This window comes from Lepisma saccharinum, chromosome 1 (assembly GCF_977018435.1).
Source record: "Lepisma saccharinum chromosome 1, izLepSacc3.1, whole genome shotgun sequence".
In the NCBI taxonomy this organism is placed as follows: Eukaryota; Metazoa; Arthropoda; class Insecta; order Zygentoma; family Lepismatidae; genus Lepisma; species Lepisma saccharinum.
In genome coordinates, this window is record NC_139229.1 from 94,170,346 (window position 1) to 94,192,066 (window position 21,721).

The 21,721-nt window shown below is 38.6% G+C and overlaps 1 protein-coding gene and 1 non-coding gene across 2 annotated transcripts in view; one reads left to right on the forward strand and one right to left on the reverse strand.

The window, feature by feature from the left end:
- Positions 1-530: 530 nt before the first annotated feature.
- The window catches only part of LOC145984356 (uncharacterized), a 135,493-nt gene continuing 114,302 nt past the window's right edge, over positions 531-21,721 (forward strand). The window contains exon 1 of the mRNA XM_083118015.1: positions 531-650. Coding sequence (XP_082974141.1) covers positions 607-650 — 44 coding nt within the window. The 5' untranslated portion in view covers positions 531-606. The remainder of the gene's footprint in view (positions 651-21,721) is intronic.
- TRNAL-AAG (transfer RNA leucine (anticodon AAG)) lies at positions 16,877-16,958 on the reverse strand. The gene has a single exon. It is a non-coding gene; the product is annotated as a tRNA-Leu (tRNA).

A 21,721-nucleotide genomic window follows, 5' to 3' on the forward strand; every position in this document is an offset into this window, starting at 1 on the left:
GCACGGGAATACTCATGGATACCACTGTACTATCCACCTTTACAATTCGAGCCCCTCCCGAAACAAGATCCTGCGTACGCCAGTGACCACGGATATGAGCAAAATCAAACATTTTGAAACACTAGCAATCTCAAATGGCTAACACCGCGGTTGTATTCACTTCTTTTGTTCTCATCTTGTTAAAATACTTAAATATAAAATTTACATAGACACGTAAGAGATATTTAACAAGAAGCGATGTTAAAAAAATATCGTATATTCAAGAATTTTCGAAAGAACAAAACTTCTTTTTTTCGTTCAACGCCGTAAGATTTTCACACTGGTAAATTTAACTTCTTTGTATGAAAAAAATTATAACGCGCCAAATCTGTCGGCAAGCTAGAAATCTTCCAAGTTGGGGTTGAGTGACTGCGTTCTTGCCTTTGCATCATCGAGTATGATAGCAAGTTCTGTTATCAACATGCTGATTCTAACAATGGTGGTGTGAGGAAGAAGAAGAAAACGAACTTTTAAGAGAATACCCCACATTGTTGACTTTTTTAAATCTTGTACGTTAGACACAGTTCGTCTTGCTGCGAGTGAGTGAAGAGGTGAAGATTGAGAAACATGTCGCTGGCAGATGATGCAGGAAATCAAGTTGCTGAGCCTGAGTATGTATTAATTGTACAATTAACTTTTGGCATGTTAACTTTGTTACAGTACGTGCTTGATAGTAATGTCGTCATTGTCACGAAGCGAGGGGGGAGGGGAATTAATTATTTTTTCTGTGTTGGCGATCATTCGACGTGTGAGAACCATATAGGGACTAACTCCAATTTATGAAATTTACAGGAGAGAGGAAATAATATTATTTGGAATATGTCTGTCTTAAAAAGAGTCAGTAAATTGAAGATACGTGACTCCATCTTACCGTTAAGATTTTATTTAAACAAAACTGAAAACCGTATTTTTGGAGATACGTTTCTCTGGTTCTCATACGATGATATAAGAGTACGAGATTTTATCTCATCACATACCAAGTACGATCTAATAGTGGTTAGTGCACGTTTTCAATTATTCTAATAGCAAAATAGACGCGACAGTCCAAACTCTCCCAATACCTTCGTATTTTTTTAAAAAAATAATGGCCCTCCCTCTCTTACCACGTGGATAATCGCGTCGATGAGGATCAATGATGAAGAGAGGTAAATAAATACCCATGCTAAGGGTTAGCCTCAGGCTGAACCTCGTCCGCATACTAAAGCTTATTAATATTATTATTTTGCCCAAACCAGGGCTCGATTCTGAAATCTTCAGTGGCGAGTTTGTGATCGACCATTCAACGCGGCCGGCTGCATCGTGTTACGTCAAATAGGAATTGAAATTGAGTGAATTAAAGAATGGGGGGGGGGAGTATCAGTTATTAGCTTTTTTAAACATTCCTTCATCGGAAGAATCAATTATAAAATTTCAATGATGGGCCATGTTGCACGCAGGCTATACATTTCAGGAATGGCTCCATGCAACGTTTTCATGGAGGGAATGCCTATTGTGCGAAATGGGGGTGTAGAAAACTGCTAACTCCCAACTCTCAACATTTCATGTCGTTACTAAAACCGAGAATATGTAAGTACTTCGGTGCACAGTCCTTCAACGAGGAAGGCCAGACAGATCTAAACTTGTCACCTGGGCTGGGAAGGTAAATATACTGAATAAATCGTTTTCGTCACGTAGAGTACGAATATTCCGTCCATCTTGCGTCCATCCTTGATATTTTCTGATGACTGTCTAGATTAGTCTGAACTTAAGGAACGAAATTCACAGGTGTTTAAGGGCATCACTTGTTCCATTTGTCAACAAAATCTTTGAAATGTGGTGCGTGGTTTAGGAGCAGCCTAGGAGCAAAGTTCACCCTATTTTTGTGACCGCCAAGTGTCATGAATATAGATCATTTGAGCTAGAATTTTAACATGATTCCACGACGTACCTTGTATTGCGTTTAGACGAAATCAGCCAACATGTATAAAGATGGTGGACCTAGATTTTTTCTTACGTTCTTACTGAGTGCCGCCTTTTTAAAAATTTTGAATTGTTTTCCTTACCAGCGCATTAATGGTCGGGAAAGCACTAGGTAACCTATCCTCAATATTCCCACGAAAACATAGAGGCGTTGGCGCCTTTTGTCTGTCGTTCTTTCAATAGGTGGGTTTCATGCGACGTCAGGATTCGCACCGCCGCCATCTTCGCGGCCAAGTTGTTTGTTGTCTGCACGAAAATACCCACCACGTAGCGTTCGTTACACCTGCGCCAACTGTACGTGCGTTTGTTGTTAGTACTGTGCAAAATGTCTTTAAAATAATGACAATGTTGTCCCATGTGGAAATAGCGGAATTTTTCATATGTTCAAACTGTCTGCGCAGTCGACAGAAAAAGATATGGTGAAAAAGCGAAGTTTTGCTGTAGATCCAAGTGAACTTGACGATATGGAAATGAAAATGGGCCTAAACCATTGGCCAACTGTAGTTCACGTGTGTTTATTTATTTGACACAGCCATTTGGAATCAATTCGTTTTCGTATTTTTTAGTGGTTCGGATTCTGCTTGAAATATGTACATCCAGTGCAGATTAACTGTAAATTCCAAGGCTCTGCCATTGTCGTCTATGTTTCCTATTTACGTACTATAATTTAAAAAGTTGAGTTGCTCGAAAACAGTAATTTCACACCTTGCTTTAACAATTTCAGATATGCCGTCCTCCGTCGCGGAGTGGTTAACATAGGGGGTCCCGAGTTCGAATTCCGGCCTGGGCATGGGTGTTCTTTGTGAGTGTCCCTTCATCAATTTCACCATATCATCACTCAGACTCGTCTTCACGATTAGCCAAAACTGGCAGAAAGGCGAAGTAAAATAAACCAAATCAATCAATCAATTTGGGATACTTGGATATATCATTAGTATGTTTTAGCCAAGCAGTGCATTTTTTCTGACAGTCACAAAGCCTGCTACCGGCACCTTTCATCATGAATCGAATAACAATTAATAACAGTTTGGGTTAACGAACAAAATTAAATAATCAAGATGAATTTTAACTTTGAACGTTACCATTTTTGTCGTCAAACTTGCCTGAAGTATCAGTGCCTTTCTACCAAAAAACAAACACTGCTTGCAAGTGTGACCAGTTCGAGCCATTTATACTAAAAGTCACAGAGAAAGGTGATACGAGGGTCACTATTTATATTTTGAGCCTAACAATGAAAAAACAGGAATTTGGCATTGAAAACTGCTTTATTGTTTTTCGAAGTATTCTCCTTTATGGTCAATACACTTTTGCATTCGTTCGAACCATTTGTCAAAGCAGTTTTTCCAATCTTCTTGAGACACCTCCATAATATGGTTTTTGAACGCATCAACGGCGTCTTCCGCCGACGAAAATCGTTGTCCACGCAATTTATTCTTGACATTCGGGAACAAGAAGAAGTCATTGGGTGCCAAATCAGGACTGTAAGGCCGATGACCCATCAATTCGATTTTTTGACTGTTCATAAAGTCGGTTGTTAGACGAGATGTGTGACAGCTGGCATTGTCTTGATGAAGAATGATCCGACGGCGTTTGTTTGTTTTCCGTATTTGACCGAAGACCTCTGGCAAACAAATTGTTGTGTACCATTCAGAGTTGACCGTTCTACGTTCCTCTGAAGGCACAGTTGCCACATGACCAGTTTTCCCGAAAAAACAGGCGACCATTTGTTTCGATGTGCTTCGAGCGCGAACAACTTTTGTTGGATTGGGTTCATCTTGAAACACCCATACAGTCGACTGCTGTTTACGTTCCGGCTCATATGCATATATCCATGATTCGTCACCTGTTACAATCTTATGTACGTCTTTTGAAGCACCACGATTGTATTTATTGAGCATTTGTTTGCACCAATTGACGCGAGCGTCTTTTTGAGTTTTTGTCAAATTGTGTGGGATCCAACGAGAACATACCTTTCTCACAGCTAAATGATCATGTAATATTTTATATATGCTGGTGGAACGAATGCCTATGCTTGCCTCAATCTCACAGTATGTCACATGACGATCTTGCAGTATTAGGTTTTGCACAGCATCAATGTTTTCTTGAACAACAACTGATTTTGGACGACCTTCGCGAATCTCGTCGGTGAGCGAATGGCGGCCACGATTAAATTCGTTATACCAGCGTTTCACAGTGGCAAAGGATGAGGCTTCATCGCCAAATGTGGAAGTAAGTTGATCTTGATAATCCACGTCGAAAATCGTAAAAAATCATCGCACGAAAATGTTCACGAGTTAATTCCATTTTATTGTTGTCGCGCAATCTCCAAGGCAACATAAACAACACAAATGAAGCTATTGACAAAACATTTGAAGTACGTTATGGTCAATAATGCCAGACGATTCTGTGCAAACGTCAAATCGTGCCTAACTTCAATCAGTGTTGCCAAGGCTCAAATATAAATAGTGGCCCTCGTATATGAACTTACCTGAGAGGAAATGTTCACTCCACACTCTTTAATGTTTGCTTTGTCCGTTAATGTTGGCAGGATTTATTCTCGCCAACCAGACGCGGCGACGCTTTCTGATCAACAAGTCCCGTGCCATGAAGCGCACCTTCTGCTTTTACTAGGAAAATTCGAGGATAAACGTGAGTTTTTGTTAGACAACCGAATACTGCACAATGTTTACCATTGTAAACAAGGTTCAAATCTCCCGCCCGCCCGCTTGAATGCCGTATGTTTACAAGAAATGGCCTCAACCATGGCTGCTCGATCCCAAAATGCAACAGTTTGTGACGTAGGTGAAACACACCCATTGCTTATACGCCTCTGAAGTAACCGGCTCTCCTCTGGCGGCACTCGGTATAGCGGGCGGGAACGTTTCATATCTTAAATCACAGCACGCCAGCCATGAATTTGGTGAAAATAAGAATAAAACCACGGTACGTTGTTCGGAATGAAAATTATTTGCATGCAGAAACCATTACAGTACTCATATGAAATGTCGGAGTTGTCATTAGAGTCAGTATGTCTTTTCTTACGTATACCTCGTAAGAGTACGAGAAACAAATTGAGATTTGAACATTTTAAAAATATTTTGTAAGTTTCTTCGAGGTGCGTTTTCTACATTGGATTGCTTTTTCTGCGAGTCAGTAAGATTTTAACAGAGAGTATGGAACAAATAGTTACTTCGTACCATGCCCTGTTCGGTTAAGAAATATTGACCCTGGCAGACCTTGTCAGCTCCTACTCAGAAATGTGTAGAATAAGCTTTCTACAGGAAATGGTAAGAACACTGGCCTTTGGCAAGAGGTGACGAGAGGCCAAGCGAGGGTTTATATACGTGCGCATGAGAGCGACACGAGGCCTTTTAATTTGGAATCATCGGAGAAGCAGGAGCTACTGGTCTTATTTCTAAACCGAACAGGGTAAGCTAGTCTACACCCATTCTGCCATTTGCATTGCTCACTTCAGTCTAGAAACGAATCATGAGTCTATTTTAATGAATAGTTAGATATTTGTACCTGCCCGTTCAGGGCTGTCTCTACCATCAACTAGTACTAATAGCTACATCCCTATTTAAGATCGCGCGTTAAGAGGAACGCTACGTGGTGGATTGATGCGGGCCTTTTCATTTTCTTTTGGAAATGAAAAGCGTCAAAGACTTGTTTTCTTAAACAGACATGAAAATTGAAAGGATAGGCATCGTTACGTGGTGAGATGCTTGGGCTTTTCATCCATTTTTACGGAAATGTGATGAAAATTAGAGCTACGTAGTGGAGTTGCGGAATTTTTTCATTTATTTCACTCTGAAATAAATGAAAATTGAAATTTGTTAAATAGTGACATGTCAGAATTGTTTTTTTTCTCCGCGAATCTTTATTTTTGGGGAAAGCTGCGTAGCACGCAATTTTAATGTTAATGATGGTTAATGTCGATAATCAGCTTTAATTCAGTCCTTACCCACCACACCCACCCAATAGGCTAATCACCCGCTGCATTAAAGCACATTACAATGCGGAGGAAACGAAAAAAGAATGTTTCCTTTGGTAGCCACGGGCGCTTTTGCTTCGTCGCGGTTTTCCGCGTCGATGCGATGTGGCATAAGGTACGTCCGTCATTCCGCGCGCCGGAAGGTTCGATGTCGGACATTCGAGTGTCATATTCCGCCCAGAATTTGGCCAGCCCGGGCACGTCTACCGACAAGCCCTTGTCATTCCGCTCCTAGTAACGCCGCGGTTCGCTCGAACCCGGTACCTTCGGTCAGGGCCTGATGGCTATGACAAAACTACCACCTGGGAAATTATCATCAATTCCCAGGATTTTATCAAAATTTTGAAAGTGGCATTTGATTTTGATGACCCTTGTCCTTGCAGTAGTCTCTTGAAATACAATTTGGTATTTTTTTAAACGTAAATTTGGTGCGTGACTTATGATATTTCGGCTATAAACGATACGACTCAATCACACCATGATGTGTGTACTTAGTGGGTCACAGCAGAGAGTATTGCTGAAGTTAATTGTGTTTTAATTAATTAAAGTCCTTTAAAGTTTCAATTTCATATATATTTTTAAAACAGACCGTAACTTGTTAATGATCCGAAAAGTAACGCCGTTTGTGTTTATGTGTTTTAAGTTAAACTGTTAAAGATTATCGCAAGGAGGGTATTTAATTTTATCACGTATAGTTTTGAAATGCACAAGGATCAGTGGTCGACTCACTCGTAATTTAAAATGACTGAAATCTCCTCGCCCCGAAGATGGGAGTCTTGGTACTAATAATTGTAGTGCAAATTGATAAGGAGATGGTCGAGAGAATACACGAGTCAGTCGCAGAGCATTTTTATTTTTACCTTGTTTAAGGAATATTTTTTTTACTAAAGTAAAGTTAATATGTGAAAAAACGAAACGCTAATTATATTTCTAGGAATAGAGGAGCAATTATATGTCCGCTACTATACGCTGGCGTAAGTAGTAAGAGTGACGCTACCATTCGGCTAGAGTATAACCCGCTCGTTGATTCAATGTTCTAGCTAAGGGATAATAATAGGTGTTTTTAGTTGTACGCGCAGAAATACCGGTAGTGAAATATAAAAGAGTGCGCAAGTGTTTATATATATGTTTTAAGGAATAGAGGAGCAATGATGTCCGCTACTAAAGGTAGTAAGTGTGACGCTCCCTTCCATTAGTTTTAAGGTTACGTCTTCCCCTACGAATTAATTGTGTACACAGAGGTACCCGTAGCAAGAGGAATGACACTGTCATTGTAGCGCAATGACATAAGAATGACTTAGTCTGCATGACTTTTAGTTTGTTAAAACACCATAGTTAGGCGTAAGCCAACTTGTAATGAAAAGTAGAACGAGACGTAAGCGGTATTCAAGGCGTGGAGTATTTCACATATTAACGAGATTTTTTTGTTATTATCCATATATTTATTGTCTCCTTCAGCTATTTATTAAAGGATAGCTTAATATTCCTCCTTTTGCGTTTTCTAGCTTTGAATTTTAAATATCTTAAATTTCATGTGTATTTATATTATGATATTTATATTTCAAGTTACGGCATTCCTTAATGTTTAAATAAACATTCTTTAGCGTTATTCAACAGATTTCGTGTGGTTATTTAATCGCATCGCAAATCACTAAATCACTAAATAGCGATAAAAGTTAAAAAGGTTGTTTAAATTAAGGCAAATCTGGTTGTCATTTTTTTCATTAAATAACGATGAAGTATTGCGAATAGTGTAATCAATCAAGCCCTCCCCTTTAGGTATAATCACGTTACATTCCGTCAGCTTACGATAGGTTTAAACACGCAAGTTTAATCTCTGCACCGAAAGCACGATTCATTCGTTGTTTTCCTTTTGTTCCTTCGAACTCAGGATATGTGCAGTCGCAAGACTCAAGTCCAGGATTTTCCTCCCATGTAAGTCACCAGATTTCCGTGCGGAAATTTTCACATTCGAGTTAGCGGATGAAACATATCTTATTTCAGTCTCGGAGAGAGAGAATTTGATGACACCTTTCTTTGTTGTAGATGAACTTTACACTCAGCTGGCGTCGACACTGAAATTCCTAGCCTCCCAAAGAGGCGAGAATAAGAGTCTTTTCAAGGGCGCTTATTTATGCGACGTTTTCTCTTTCCTTCAGAATTTTCAAAAGTTTCCAGAATGAAATTTAATTACTTCTTACAGATTAATTTCATGTTAATCTTCGTAAAGTAGGTAATAGCGAGTAATTGTGCTTATATTTTAATCTCCCACACGTCATAGACTTTAGTTGAAGTAATATCATACGAAATCCTATAATTTTCTCCCGGCCCGGCGTCATGATGTTCATTTACGGTTACGTTTCAATTTTTTTTCCTAAGGCGACCATAAAAAGTAGTTTTGTTTACCTTATTAGGCTAAAAACTCAAAAGAGTGGATTTAGACGCCTACAGTTGTCATGGGTCAAGTGTCTCTTACGCGACGAGCATTTATGCCAAGTGACGAAGAAAATCCACGGCGGGTTATAGCATTATTATTATTATTATTCCTCTTTTCTGTTTAACGCAATGCCTTATATTTTTTTCCTTTATTCTCAGAACCGTTAATTTACTTCACGGATAGCCAAGAAATGTTTTCTAAATCAATAACCCACTTTAGTTTCAGTTTTGAATTTACTGTTATCCTATTAATAATTTGGAACTTCATTTTAACTGTTTATTTATGCTATACGTCAGGCGTATGCAAGCGCAAACCAACCTTGACTAGTGAGCGTTAACAGTGCGTCACTATGTCGCCTTGATTTATTCATCCATTTTATTATGTCCCTTTCGTAATTAATGATTTTAACGTCATTGGAGCCCTGTCATTTACTCTTTTATTTTACTTGTGGCTAGGTCCGTTTTAACAGCTGTGACGTTACCAAATTTTGGGTTAATTATTTTTTTTTTCGTCAGTTCCTCATTTTTTACAATGCTTTGACACTTCTGACATGATATTAATGGATTTCGTCGGGTTAATTTTCTGATACCAGGGGATATATTTTATACCATCTACATATTACTTTTATATATTTATCAATATTTAATCCTACATATTTTCGTTTATTTTATAGTGCCATGTCATAACTTTAGTTTCATATTGCACATTATTTTATATTTTGGGAGAAGCCAGGGGCTATATATATATAATTTAGTCAATATATACATATATTACTTTTGATGAAGTCAGATTTTCATTTTAATGGTGTTCCAGTGTTAAGGCGTCAAATGACATTTTCCGCCTTTTATTTTATTTAGCCTTCATTCAAACTTTGTTTTATAATTTATATCACTTATTGGGCAGTTTATTTTATTTTAGTTTACTTATCTTCACTCATGATTTTCACTTGCCTATAGAAGACGATTCCTTTACACATTTTTATGTATTTTTCAATATTGAATGACTGTGAGCAATGTAGTTTTTCCCATGTCCAACCTGTTTCCTCCCCTGTTCGGGAATTCCAAGAGTTCAAGGAATTTCGAAAATAGTCCAGCGATTTTTTTGAGGCGGGAAGAAGAACGCATTCCTGAAGGCTTTGGAGCTCACCAGCCTCCTTTGGTTTTCAGCGGTGTATGTCACGTAGCAGCACCGAAAATCCTATTCCAAGTGACATCCCAGGACTGGAACAGCGTCAGAAACATCAGAAGAAATGTCATCTTACAGAGCAACCCCCCCCCCACGACTCTAACCCCCCTTAAGAAGAAGCATGAACATCTTTCATGTACATCGTCCCCTTTTGCTCTGTAAGGCCAGGCAGTGTATTTCACCACATATTGGAACTTTCCGGGTACAGTCAACGACCCAAATGTGTTGAGACCCACCCCTGTGGATCAGCAACCTGCCAGGCCACCTGTGAACAGTTTAATCCTACCAGTGGCCATATTTACTGTTCCCCTCTTGGAGTGATAGCAGCACGGTACACCTTCCGTTTTCACATGCAACCAGCGTACGAAATGTGTCGCCATTCGATGTGTGCCGGAAATATGCAATGGCGCCTGCTGTGAACTTTCGGGGGCCTATCATAAATACCCCCCAGTGTTCGCCATTGGACAACGCATATTTTGGGGCTTGGAAACGCTACTTGGAGTGGCTTCCCATGGACTACCCTGTGTTCGCCCGCCCCACGGCCAACGTCTTTTCATCTGACCTTTGCTGGACAGTATACCAGAAATTTCCACACCGGGATTCGAATCCGGTCCCCCAGTGCAATTGTGATCGGTCAAGGACCGTGTATGTCCCGGAACAGTGCTTCGTACCCCAGGACTCTGGGGTTTGAGTGTATTGGTTTGAGTGTATTTGGATTGCCCTGCCTTTTGATCTCTCAGGTCATAGTGCGCACACATAGTGTGCTACGAACGTCAGTGAAAACATAATCTTCAACTATTTTTTTAATCTTCGTGTGGTTGTGCTCAGTCCAGTAGAGCTTGGTGTTTACCACGGTCTTTTTGCTCCCGCCTCGAACTGTCATCCTGATGAGGCGGAAGATTGCGAGCATGCGGCCTTAAGGTTTCTTACGGATTACGTTCTGTGCTTATTTAGCACTTGTTCAGAAGCAAGTCGCATGTATCGCGTTACGATGCAGTGTGTTGAACTTTCCGCTGACTCCACGGACCTCCGAACAACACCTTATATCGCATGTTGACCACCGTCAGCATTGTTGATTACGAAAGACTCTTCCAGCGTGTGGCTAATGAAAACAAAAGACTTTCTTTCAGCATTCAAGCTTGAGCTTAATTCTGTTCCATTTACTTTTCGGTGAAGGGTATCCGACATTTTTTTTATTATTTTATTTTATGTAACCTTTTTTTTTCATGTAATAAACAAAAACCTTTTAAATTTTGGTGAATGGCAGAAGGTTCAATTTAAACTTTAATTATTACAATTTCAATTTTGGAAATTGTTTCGCAAGAGGGAGTGTCGTACCATGCCCTGTTCGGTTAAGAAATATTGACCCTGGCAGACCTTGTCAGCTCCTGCTCAGAAATGTGTAGAATAAGCTTTCTACAGGAAATGGTAAGAACACTGGCCTTTGGCAAGAGGTGACGAGAGGCCAAGCGAGGGTTTATATACGTGCGCATGAGAGCGACACGAGGCCTTTTAATTTGGAATCATCGGAGAAGCAGGAGCTACTGGTCTTATTTCTAAACCGAACAGGGTAAGCTAGTCTACACCCATTCTGCCATTTGCATTGCTCACTTCAGTCTAGAAACGAATCATGAGTCTATTTTAATGAATAGTTAGATATTTGTACCTGCCCGTTCAGGGCTGTCTCTACCATCAACTAGTACTAATAGCTACATCCCTATTTAAGATCCCGCGTTAAGAGGAACGCTACGACTTTCTACCCCACATAGCCTAAGTTGTACTACGATTTCAATTCGATTTGAAAAATATGGTGAAAATTTTGGAAAAAATACGTTGAAATCTTTTGAAAAATACGTTGAACATTTTTGGAAAATGCTTAGAACATTTTGTGAATGGTGAGTTAATTTTTAGTGCCTTCATTATATGGCAAAGTTTCATTACTTTTAGAATAATATTTTGGTGCATTTGCTTCAAGAGTCTAAGCTTGTAATTCTATGATACACCATATTTTTTTTAACTTTTCTTTTAATAGCTGATAAAAATGTTCGAAATGGACATGTCTGCGTTCATGTATATTTCGCCTAATTTCCAGTAAGTGCTAGTGTAATTCCAGTGGTCAGAAGTAGCGAGCTACTTGTAGCGTCGCTACTGTAGCTAGCTACAAAATTTGTAGCTGTAGCTGTAGCGACGCTACATTTTGAAAATTGTAGTTGTAGCGGTAGCGAAGCTACAAAATTCCTGTAGTTGTTCGCTACAGCTACATTTTTTCTCAGCATTTTGAGGTGAATTTTGAATGTGGCAACAGCATCAGAAAAATCGACAATAACCCTTAATTTTGCAGGAGGTTCATAAAGACAGTCTATTACATGGAGATACAGATTATCTAGATTGTAGATTATTGATGTCTGCGTAATTTATTTAATTAGTATCTGAATACTTCATATATCCAGATAACTAACTGACATACGTGTATATGAATATATTCCGGCTAACAGCTACGTTTCTTTAGTTGCATCGCTATTTTGGGGAGAAACATGCCTCGATTGCTGCACCACTAAAAAAAATTGCCTCGTTTGCGTCACCCTCGGAACAAATCCTGTGGATATTCATGTTGTAAGGTAAAAAGGTAAAGTGTTCCCCTGTGCATAGCACCACGCCATGAAGGCGTATAGGTGGTGTGGAGGTAACGCCCCACACTTTCTTGATCCGGTCGTGAGTGGGGGTGATGTGATCAGCATCACGCCCCTGACCGCCTTTACCCCCCAGGGTTTCCCCCAGGTACCCATTTTTATTCGACGCTGGGTGGGCGCCGGGGCCGCTTCCACCGTTAGAAAAGTTCCCGGATTTGAAAGAGACACCAAAATGTCATTAATTGCTGTGTAAGACACAACTTGCAGTGCAAAAACGAGCGATGGATTTTCCACTGCACTGACAAGGGAATAGTGCCAGCAATAAATGGCTCAGTACATTAACAGCATTGATCATCGTCAGTATATAGGATCTCACCAGCAAGAAATTATTGTTACAAGAATAATAGAGTTTCTGGAATTACAATTATTTTGGGATAGTATTTTGTTCACAAATTTTAAAATTACAATATGTTTAGAACACTCAGGTTTACACGACAGTTTCCTCAATATTTTTTTTCATATTGCAAAAAGTATGTACGAGTTATTGACTTTCCTGCAGAAACGACAATTTTCTTTAGTTAATATACATAGTTTTCAAATTTATGTATTTCTCCTACTTTTACGTCACTTTTCTGTAACTTTTGATAATCATGACATCATCATCATCATCCTTCGCTGTTTCCTGCCTCTGGCTGGTTCGGCATAGAAGTCAAGCCTCTCCATTTTTTCCTGGTCTTTCACCACTCCTCTCTTTTCAAGGTGATCCAATCTTGTCTTCTTCTCCTAACACTCTCCGCTATCTGCTCTTTCCACCGACATCTTGGTCTCCCCCTTGGCCTTATTCCCACTCCTTGTGCATGGTAAGCTATTACTGGTAGTCTTTCTGCATCCATCCTCTTCATGTGTCCAAACCATCTCACCTGTGCCTGATCTATTCTGTCCTGAAGCTTCACTACACCCACTGTCTGTCGGATCTCCTAATTTCTTATTCTATCTCTTCTAGTCTTCCTCAAAAGACTCCTTAAAAATTTAATCTCCACTGCCTGCATATTTTCTTTGTCTCTCTATGTCATTGTCCAAGTATATGCTCCATACGTAATTATTGGCACATAGTATGTGTTATATATTACCTTCTTGCATTTCATAGGTACATCCCTGTTCCGTATTAATCTTCGAATGCTTTGATAGAGTCTACCACCCATTTGTCCAGGTACTTTTCATTCAAAATGATGACTTCATATCAGTCTATAAAAAATGAAATATTTATTCTCAAGAAAAATATGTTGATGTGAACATAAATATGTAATCCTACCAAATTTTATGTGTGTATAGTTGTAATAATTAATTTGGGTAACACCCTAATTGCAATATTCATATATCAAATTTGAATTGATATGCCCCTTACATAGGTTTGGTATTCTCACAAACTATAGTAAAAATAAGTAACTGAAGTAACACTGCTATCAAAATTATGGAATGACTGGAATCATGATAATAAATAACAGAATCTACCTACCAGTAGTAGGGCATTTTTTAATACAAATATGGTTTTCATTTTTTTATGCAGAAGTAGCGCAAAAAGTAGCGAAGTAGCGAGTAGCGAACAGGAGTAGCGTAGCGAGCTACTTTTAGATAAATGTAGCTGTAGCTGTAGCGAAGCTACATTTTGGAAGAGTAGCTGTAGCTGTAGCGGAGCTACTTTTAAAATGTAGCGTTCTGATCACTGTGTAATTCAACCTGGATTTACATCAATAATTGACGTGATGAGTGCCGCGCGCAGGAAATTTGTGCTGCAATGAGGACGCGGATGACGGAGGGTTAACCATCTTGCATAATAAATTGTAATATACTGAGAAATTCATCTTCAGGGATTTTATCCCCCCACTTTTTCACTTTTAGATGGCGACTGCTGGTAAGGGATGACCCCCTCCGAAATAAAATTATAGCCACGGGCCTGCCTCGTAGGATAGCTCTTTGTATAGAAATAAGTTTGATACATGAATGTATGTTACATTTTTATGTTCTTATCGCTTTAAAATAATGAACTTTCTACAACAACAATAATAATTATTAGAAGTAATTATTTACCCCATAAGCAATTGTTATACGGCGATAACACCACCTAAAATACAATTCTATAAATACTTATCCCATCCTAATGTAACAATGGTAACGCATTTAATACTAAAATAGAAATAATAATTTTCTAATCAATTTATTTTCTCTCGGTTTTTATTTTATCTTGCTCTCTCTGTCTGTCTGTCCCCGACTTTTGTGTGACCTCTTTTAGAGTTTGCCTCTTTTCTTCCTTATAATTGTAATCTTTCCACCAATTTTCTTCCTGTCTCTAATTTTCTCTCTCGATGTTTGCATTTTTTATTATTTGTGTGCGCGTGTGTGAGATTGCTTTCCAATTTGAAGCCAAGCTAGGTCAATCATTTATAAGGTCTAGGAGAATCACTTTGTGTGTTGTGGTTACTTTATAATCAAGGGGTCCGGTCCCCCCTCGAAAGAGTTGCCAAATTCTAAATTTAATAGCAATATGTTTACATTACACTAGAGTATCAGGCCTTATCAAAATAAAATCCTGCATATGCTCGTAACTTGATTTAGGCTGAAGGATCCGCGTTTGGGAATCTACAGGCTTCCCTCGTAATAACAGTTACACTTTATTTTATGAGCCGCCCTTCGTGGCGGAGTGGTTAGCACAACGCGCTATGACGCCATGGGCATGCGAGTGTTCTTTGCGAGTGTCCCTTCATCAATTTCATCATATAATCATCAGTCATCCTCATCTTTGCGATTAGCCAAAAGTGGCGGAAAATCGAAGTTATATAAACTAACTCAATCAATCAATTAATTTACGAACCGAGAGGAGATTGATTGATTGATTGATTTGCTTTATTTTCCTTCGTTTTTTCTGCCACTTTTGGCTAATTTGCGATTATTGGAGATGAATGATGACATGGTGAAATTGATAAATGGACAGTCACAAACATCCATGCCCAAGCCGGGATTCGAACCCGGGACCCCTGGCGTCGTAGTGCGACCGAGAGGAGGCTATACCATTCTATATTACATCAGGCTAGCAGTCTCGTTATTTTTAAGTCCACTTTATGCACAGAAAGGCTAATCGGGACTAGACCTACAGTTTAAAGTGGGATCCGAATTACTATGCCTCCACAGGGTATCGTATCTGGTACTCCTTCATTACAAGGTGAAGAGGCCTTCGGTGAGGCATTTACTTTATCTTGTGTTCGAGAAAACCTGTAGTCTTGCCTCGAGTTGCAATACGTGTCTCGTATTGCAAATGCCGGTACGTTTCGAGTAGCAAAAACCTGCCCCGATGCTTCTCGCATTCTCTGTCCCGTCTCTCGAAACCGAAGCGAAAGTCTCAGTCTGATAGGGAAATTTTAATCATAAAAAAATAAGAAAAGGCGCGATTCTTTGGTAATATCTCTGACTGTTATGCATTTGCAGCTTGGGAGCGAGTCACAAGCCTCAATCCATCAAATCAAAAAGCGAGCCGCTGACGTCATCCCAACCCGGCCCCCTATCGCTTACATTCCCGCTCACGCTCTGCACGATGGGTAGGCACGCTAGCTAGACAGGTCAGGCGCAGATGTTTTGAAGATAATTTGGCTCTACGTTCTTGCACATTGTACACTAAACGGCAAAAGTATTAGTACACAACATTTTCCATCACTATTTTCATTCAGTTTGTTTTCCACAACGTGATGACGTAATGAAATAAAAACATCAACACGCAGAGGACATCTGCTTCGCATAAACACAATTTCACTTCTCAAAACAACACATAATATAGAATAATAAAAGAACGAAAACAGGGATGGACAATTTGCCTACCATTATATTTGCAGTTCGATGTACAATACATGTGGCCATGGGCGTAGCGTGGGGATAGTGGTTGAACCAGTCAGTCGACCCTCGTGCAAATTGGCATAGTTGATTTCAAATTATCAAAACAAAAGGCTTATTATTTTGATAATCGATAACGAAATAAAGTTCAGTTAACTAGTATTCAAGCAGATAACCTAAGGAAAAAAGAACTTGAGGAGGAGGTCAGAACCACAGAAGTACCCACGCAAAGCTGCTGGTGTTACAGCCCCCCCCCCCAAAAAAAAAAATTGAGAAAATCAAACTTCTGTAATGAAAGCGCTGAATAATTCCGGAAAAGTGGTAAATTCAAACCCACTTAAAATGGCCCTTCTATTACCATCTTTGTGAAGAATTTTAAAAACAAAGGTTAAAATGGCAATTACGAAATATTTTATGGTGTATCCTGCCTCTTCACTAGAACGCAGTTATGTATTCCAGCACTCTCCAAGAAAAAATCCTGCGTTCTCTAGTTGCCAGAACATAATGTTTTCTTTACATATTGTAACACTTATTCCAAAGAGTAAATGGCACTGCGAATTTTCAAAATTATAAAAATTGGTATTGATATGTGAGAGGTCATACAAGTAAACTAATGATTAAAATTTTCCTTTCATTTTGAATTTCGTTATGGAAAACCGCCATATATTATCATTTAAAAATATTCCATCAAAATCATTTCTCACTACTGCGGTGGCGGCAATCTGAGATCAAAGAAATTAACAAAAGTGTTACTGGCAGCGGTGGGATTCGAACCCACGCCTCCGAAGAGACTGGTGCCTTAAACCAGCGCCTTAGACCGCTCGGCCACGCTACCACTGGCTTTCGTGAAGCTTAATTAAAGTGAGAACTTTTAGATAAAGAAGAAATTCAACAGCTGTTAAATAACCCACTGACCGTTATATAATGTAATCAGGCCAAGAGAAATGGAGCATTCCTATTAATGCTACTATTGAGTTGTTTTTGCACAAATTACAAATTTTTGGGGGTGGCATCAAGGGTATGTCAGAGTGGGCTGAGGCACACCCAAAAGGCTGGCTTAACTGCACACCCAATCAATGGGTCACAGCTTCGATACCTGGTGGAGGCAGTGGCGGCCGGCGGCTACTATGATGGGGAGTGCCAACGTGACCAAGAGATCGAAAAGAAAACCCTCTCCGCAATGCTCCGCCCCCTCCTTGTGGTTACGCCACTGGCCATGATGTTTAACTTTTAGTTTATCCTCGGATTTTTAGGTTCTAAAAAAGTGTGCTTTTAGGTACAGTGCTATCCTTTTGTATTTCCGGACGTAGGGGAGGGAAACTCTTCTTCCAGACAGGTAGGACGTTGTTCGCTGGGTACGAGCCAAGTAACGTCTGTGTCGAAAGGTTTCATCCACCTGACGCTCGTGAAATAGCAGGCGAACTACATTTGCAGAACCGGTTTCTCGTGCTGAATGGGGGGAGGGGAGAGATAGATGGAGGTATACAGCGAAATAAACACCTGTGTGTTTGTTACTTTTAATGGCAGCACTGAAAAATGCACATGTATATTTGAAGAGCAGGAAGGCTTTAGATCGTGAGTTTGAATCCTCTGAAAAACACATTTTGATGCCATGTCAGCTTATATGCCTTGATAGTTCATTGGTATAGCACAAAGGAAAATCAAAATATTTCGTGTTGAGAAAGGAATCTTTAATGACTGCTCAATCCAGTTATTATTACAAGTATTTGCTAAGAGAAGAGGAAGGAAGCTGTAACAGGAATTTGACCCTCCAGTAGACTTGCCAACTTCAAAAAAATAAAATTCCGGGAGATTTCTTTGCAGCTTTTGAACGCTTTAGATTAAAATGTTATGGAAGATTAATGCCCTGAATGTTAGCTGTGGACTTTCTATTGCAGGGTGCGAAATCATATAAGACTGTTGGGGGTGGGGGAGAAAGATCTTAATCTACAAACGCCCCTCCCCACAAACATACATATAATTTATGCGATATACATATTCATAATGTTATTAAAAGTAAAAATAAATTACTAACTTAAAAATGTATTATTAATTATCCATAAATAAATAAATTTGTTATTGATAAATATCAGATATTATAAAGTAGCAAACTACGTCCTTTACTAATTGGTTAAAGATGTTAATAAATTATGAAATAGTTGAAGTGGTTTTATTATGTGTAAGTTTTTATTAAGTTTTTGCTTTATGTTCATATAAATCAATTAGATTTCATAGTTATTATTGTTTTGCATTCTTGTTTTACTTTTATTGTGTGTATTGAAGTAGAATTGTTAATGATCTCTTGAGAGAGAAAAAACATTGAACACTCACAACTACACTAATTTGTGTATGTATTCGATATTATTCTTAGCACAGTATAGTTCAAATTAAAAGTAATTGCTTATCTCTTGTTTGTTGTAACAAAAACTCTCCCCGCCCCCGAAAATGTTTGCTGGGGGAAATACCCCGTCCCCCAGGATTTTGAAACCTGTTTTATTGGGAATACAAAATTTTATCAAAGCAACAGAGCAACCACAATTTGTAACTAAACAGATCAAAATTAATATACTCTACAGTCTTACACGTATAGGGCCTCTACATTCCTTTTCAAACTGGCTCTTTTAACCAATCGAAATAACTATTCCACGCATTATTGAATTGCATTGTAGTAATACTTTCTTTTCTTTTCTCACGATCTGAAACTGGTAATGACAAGAACTGATAACCACACTGTGCAATAACGAACTAAATCATGCCGGGAGAAAACAAAATTTGTCCTGGAGACCGGGAGAGTGAGTTCGGTCCCAGGAGACTCTGGGTCATTCCGAGAGGGTTGACAAGCCTAGTTTCAAGTCAACTTTGTGCACAAATAGGCTAATCGAGGCTAGACGTCGGAGCCCCTTCGTTTTGTTACACTGGGGAGGACCTAGCTGCAACATGTGAACTGCATGTCAACTTCCATTATTTACCGCGTATATTTTATTATAAATAGTTAAAACAGTTGGGAAAATATACATTAAACGTGTGTATAATCAAAACCCATCTACGCCAAGGGTCCCGGGTTCGAATCCCGGTCGGGTTTGGTTGTTTGTGAATGTCCATTCATCAATTTCATCATTTCATCACTCATCCCCATCTTCGGAAATTAGCCAAGAGGCACAAAACGCGAAGTAAAATAAACTAAATCAAATCAAATCAAAACCCATCTACAATAAGATAATCCAACAGCCACAGCAACTTTGTTGGAGGCGAAATACAAAAAATAGTTTATTACATTGCGCAAGTCTACGTGGACAATATTTCCATTTTGAAATTGTAATGTAGGCAACTGTTTATCTACACTTGACAGTAAGTTTATTGCTGAGAACTAATATGGAAACAGCTTTCTCGAGCAACGTATCTTCGCCATCGTAGAGCTACATTAAAAAAAGTAATAATGTGTTGATTTTGTTTAATGCTCCAATTAAGAAATTTTGGCGAGGAACATTAATTTTGCGAACACGATAACACTAAGACTGAGCGGAAATTGTCATAGCTGCTAGATACTTCAAATGGTCGGTTGCGTATTGTGAATGAGAGAAATCAGTTGCAGTGTTTCACGACGCCAGAATTTAAACCTACTGCAACAAAATGTTAGCTCATACGTTTGGCGTGCATGGGAGTCGTCATGAATTTTATTAGAGGTGGTGAGTCCATGACATAAAATGTAATGATGTAATTTATAACAATAATAAATATCATTATAACTAATAAACTATCATTTTATTATATTTATTAATATTATTTAAAACTTTTAAAAAGTAAAATGCTCCCTTTGCTTTGCATCACGCCATGATTAAGGCGCACAGGGAGTGTGGAGTTAGGGCCCCACACTTTCTTGATCCCGGCCTAAGGTGTGGGTGATGTGAACAGCACCACGCCGCTGGCCGCCTTTACCTCACAGAGTTTCCTCCAGGTGTCCACTTTATACGACGCTAGGTAAGTGCCGGAGCCGATTGAACAGGTGGAATAAATCCCGGTTCACCACCGCCGGGATCATACCCGGGTCTCTCGCATGGTAGTTAGACGCCCTAATGACTGAGCTATTATTATTATTGCCTTCGGACAAACTTCTATTCGAGCCACTACACGAATGAAAATCCGTTATATTTAATACACTGAAATGCGTAGTTATTTTATTTTGTAATTAACTTTTACGCAGCTAGTTTAACAAAAATCTTTGAAACTACAAGCAAAATTTTAATCATATATTTGTGCTTTGTAACTTGTTACATCAAAATCTTCATAATTCAATTTTTTAAAACTCGTGGATCCATGTAGAACTTGCATTAAGTAGTAGAATATGAAAACATGAAGTTTTGATCTGGTTCATGTATTTTATACTTTCATTACTCTGGTGGCATATTTATTTCGTTTATCGGTTACAATATTAACTAGCTTTTATTTTGATTTAAAAAGTCATTTTCCAAGGTAGTTGCAGAAACCGGTTTGCTCCCCACTCCCTCTCCAGATGCCCAAGTGTTAGATGCACCCAAGATATCTTTTCCAATGGACCCTTTGCCATGTTTTACAAGAGACCGGGAGTGGAAGTGTTTATTATAAGACGATAATGTAGGTTTATATTTGTTAGTGTATTTAAATATAGAATGAACACTTTTCTGTAGTCTGTAATTTAGTCCATAAATTACAATCTTATTTATTAGCACTATAACCTATTTATTCTATTCACAAATGCTTCTCACTCTGTCTTTCCTGTTTCACTCATGAGTAAAATTACGAACATAATATTATAAAGCAAATACAAAATCAACACAGTACAAATAGAGTGAAACATGTTTTTGTCATCAAGTTTCTTTTTTTTGTATTGTTCCTATTTTTTCCCGTATTCACCAAATAATTATTACAGATTATTCTACAAACTACTATTTCAGTTAAGTCACACCCTTTACATAGAAAATTACAATTGCAACAGGAACTTTTCTTTGCTTTCTACACTAATATTGTGTATTATTCATTAATTTGTATCGGAAACTCGAATTAGCTGACTGGGACCAAATAAAAGAATGCGAAGACGTAGATATTGCCGTTGATAAATTTTATGAAATAATCGAAAGCATTTTTAATGAATGTGTTCCACGCTCTCGCTCCTCTGTAAAAAAATCTTACCCATGTTGGTTCACGCGGGAAATTATTAAAAATCTGAAAGCAAAATCACGTCACCACAAAAAATGGAAACAAAGAATGGGAAATGTAACGCATCACGAAATTAAGTATAAAACCTTAAGAACGAAATTAAAATGGGAGATCAGTAAAGCTTACCAAAACTATATTGAAACTTCCGAAATCAATCTTGCTCATGATACTAACCAGTTTTGGTCCTTCATTAAAAATCAAAGAAAAAATCCACCCGTGCAGCCAACTAAGTATAATGATAAAACCATTGACGATAATGAAAGTATCCAAGATCTCTTTGCAAAGTATTTTGAATCCGTATATTCCAAAGAACCATCTATCTACAAAGATCCGCATCCTAATGTAAACATGAACTCACTTCCTAGTATCTTAAATATCTCTGAAATATCACTAAATGAAATTGAG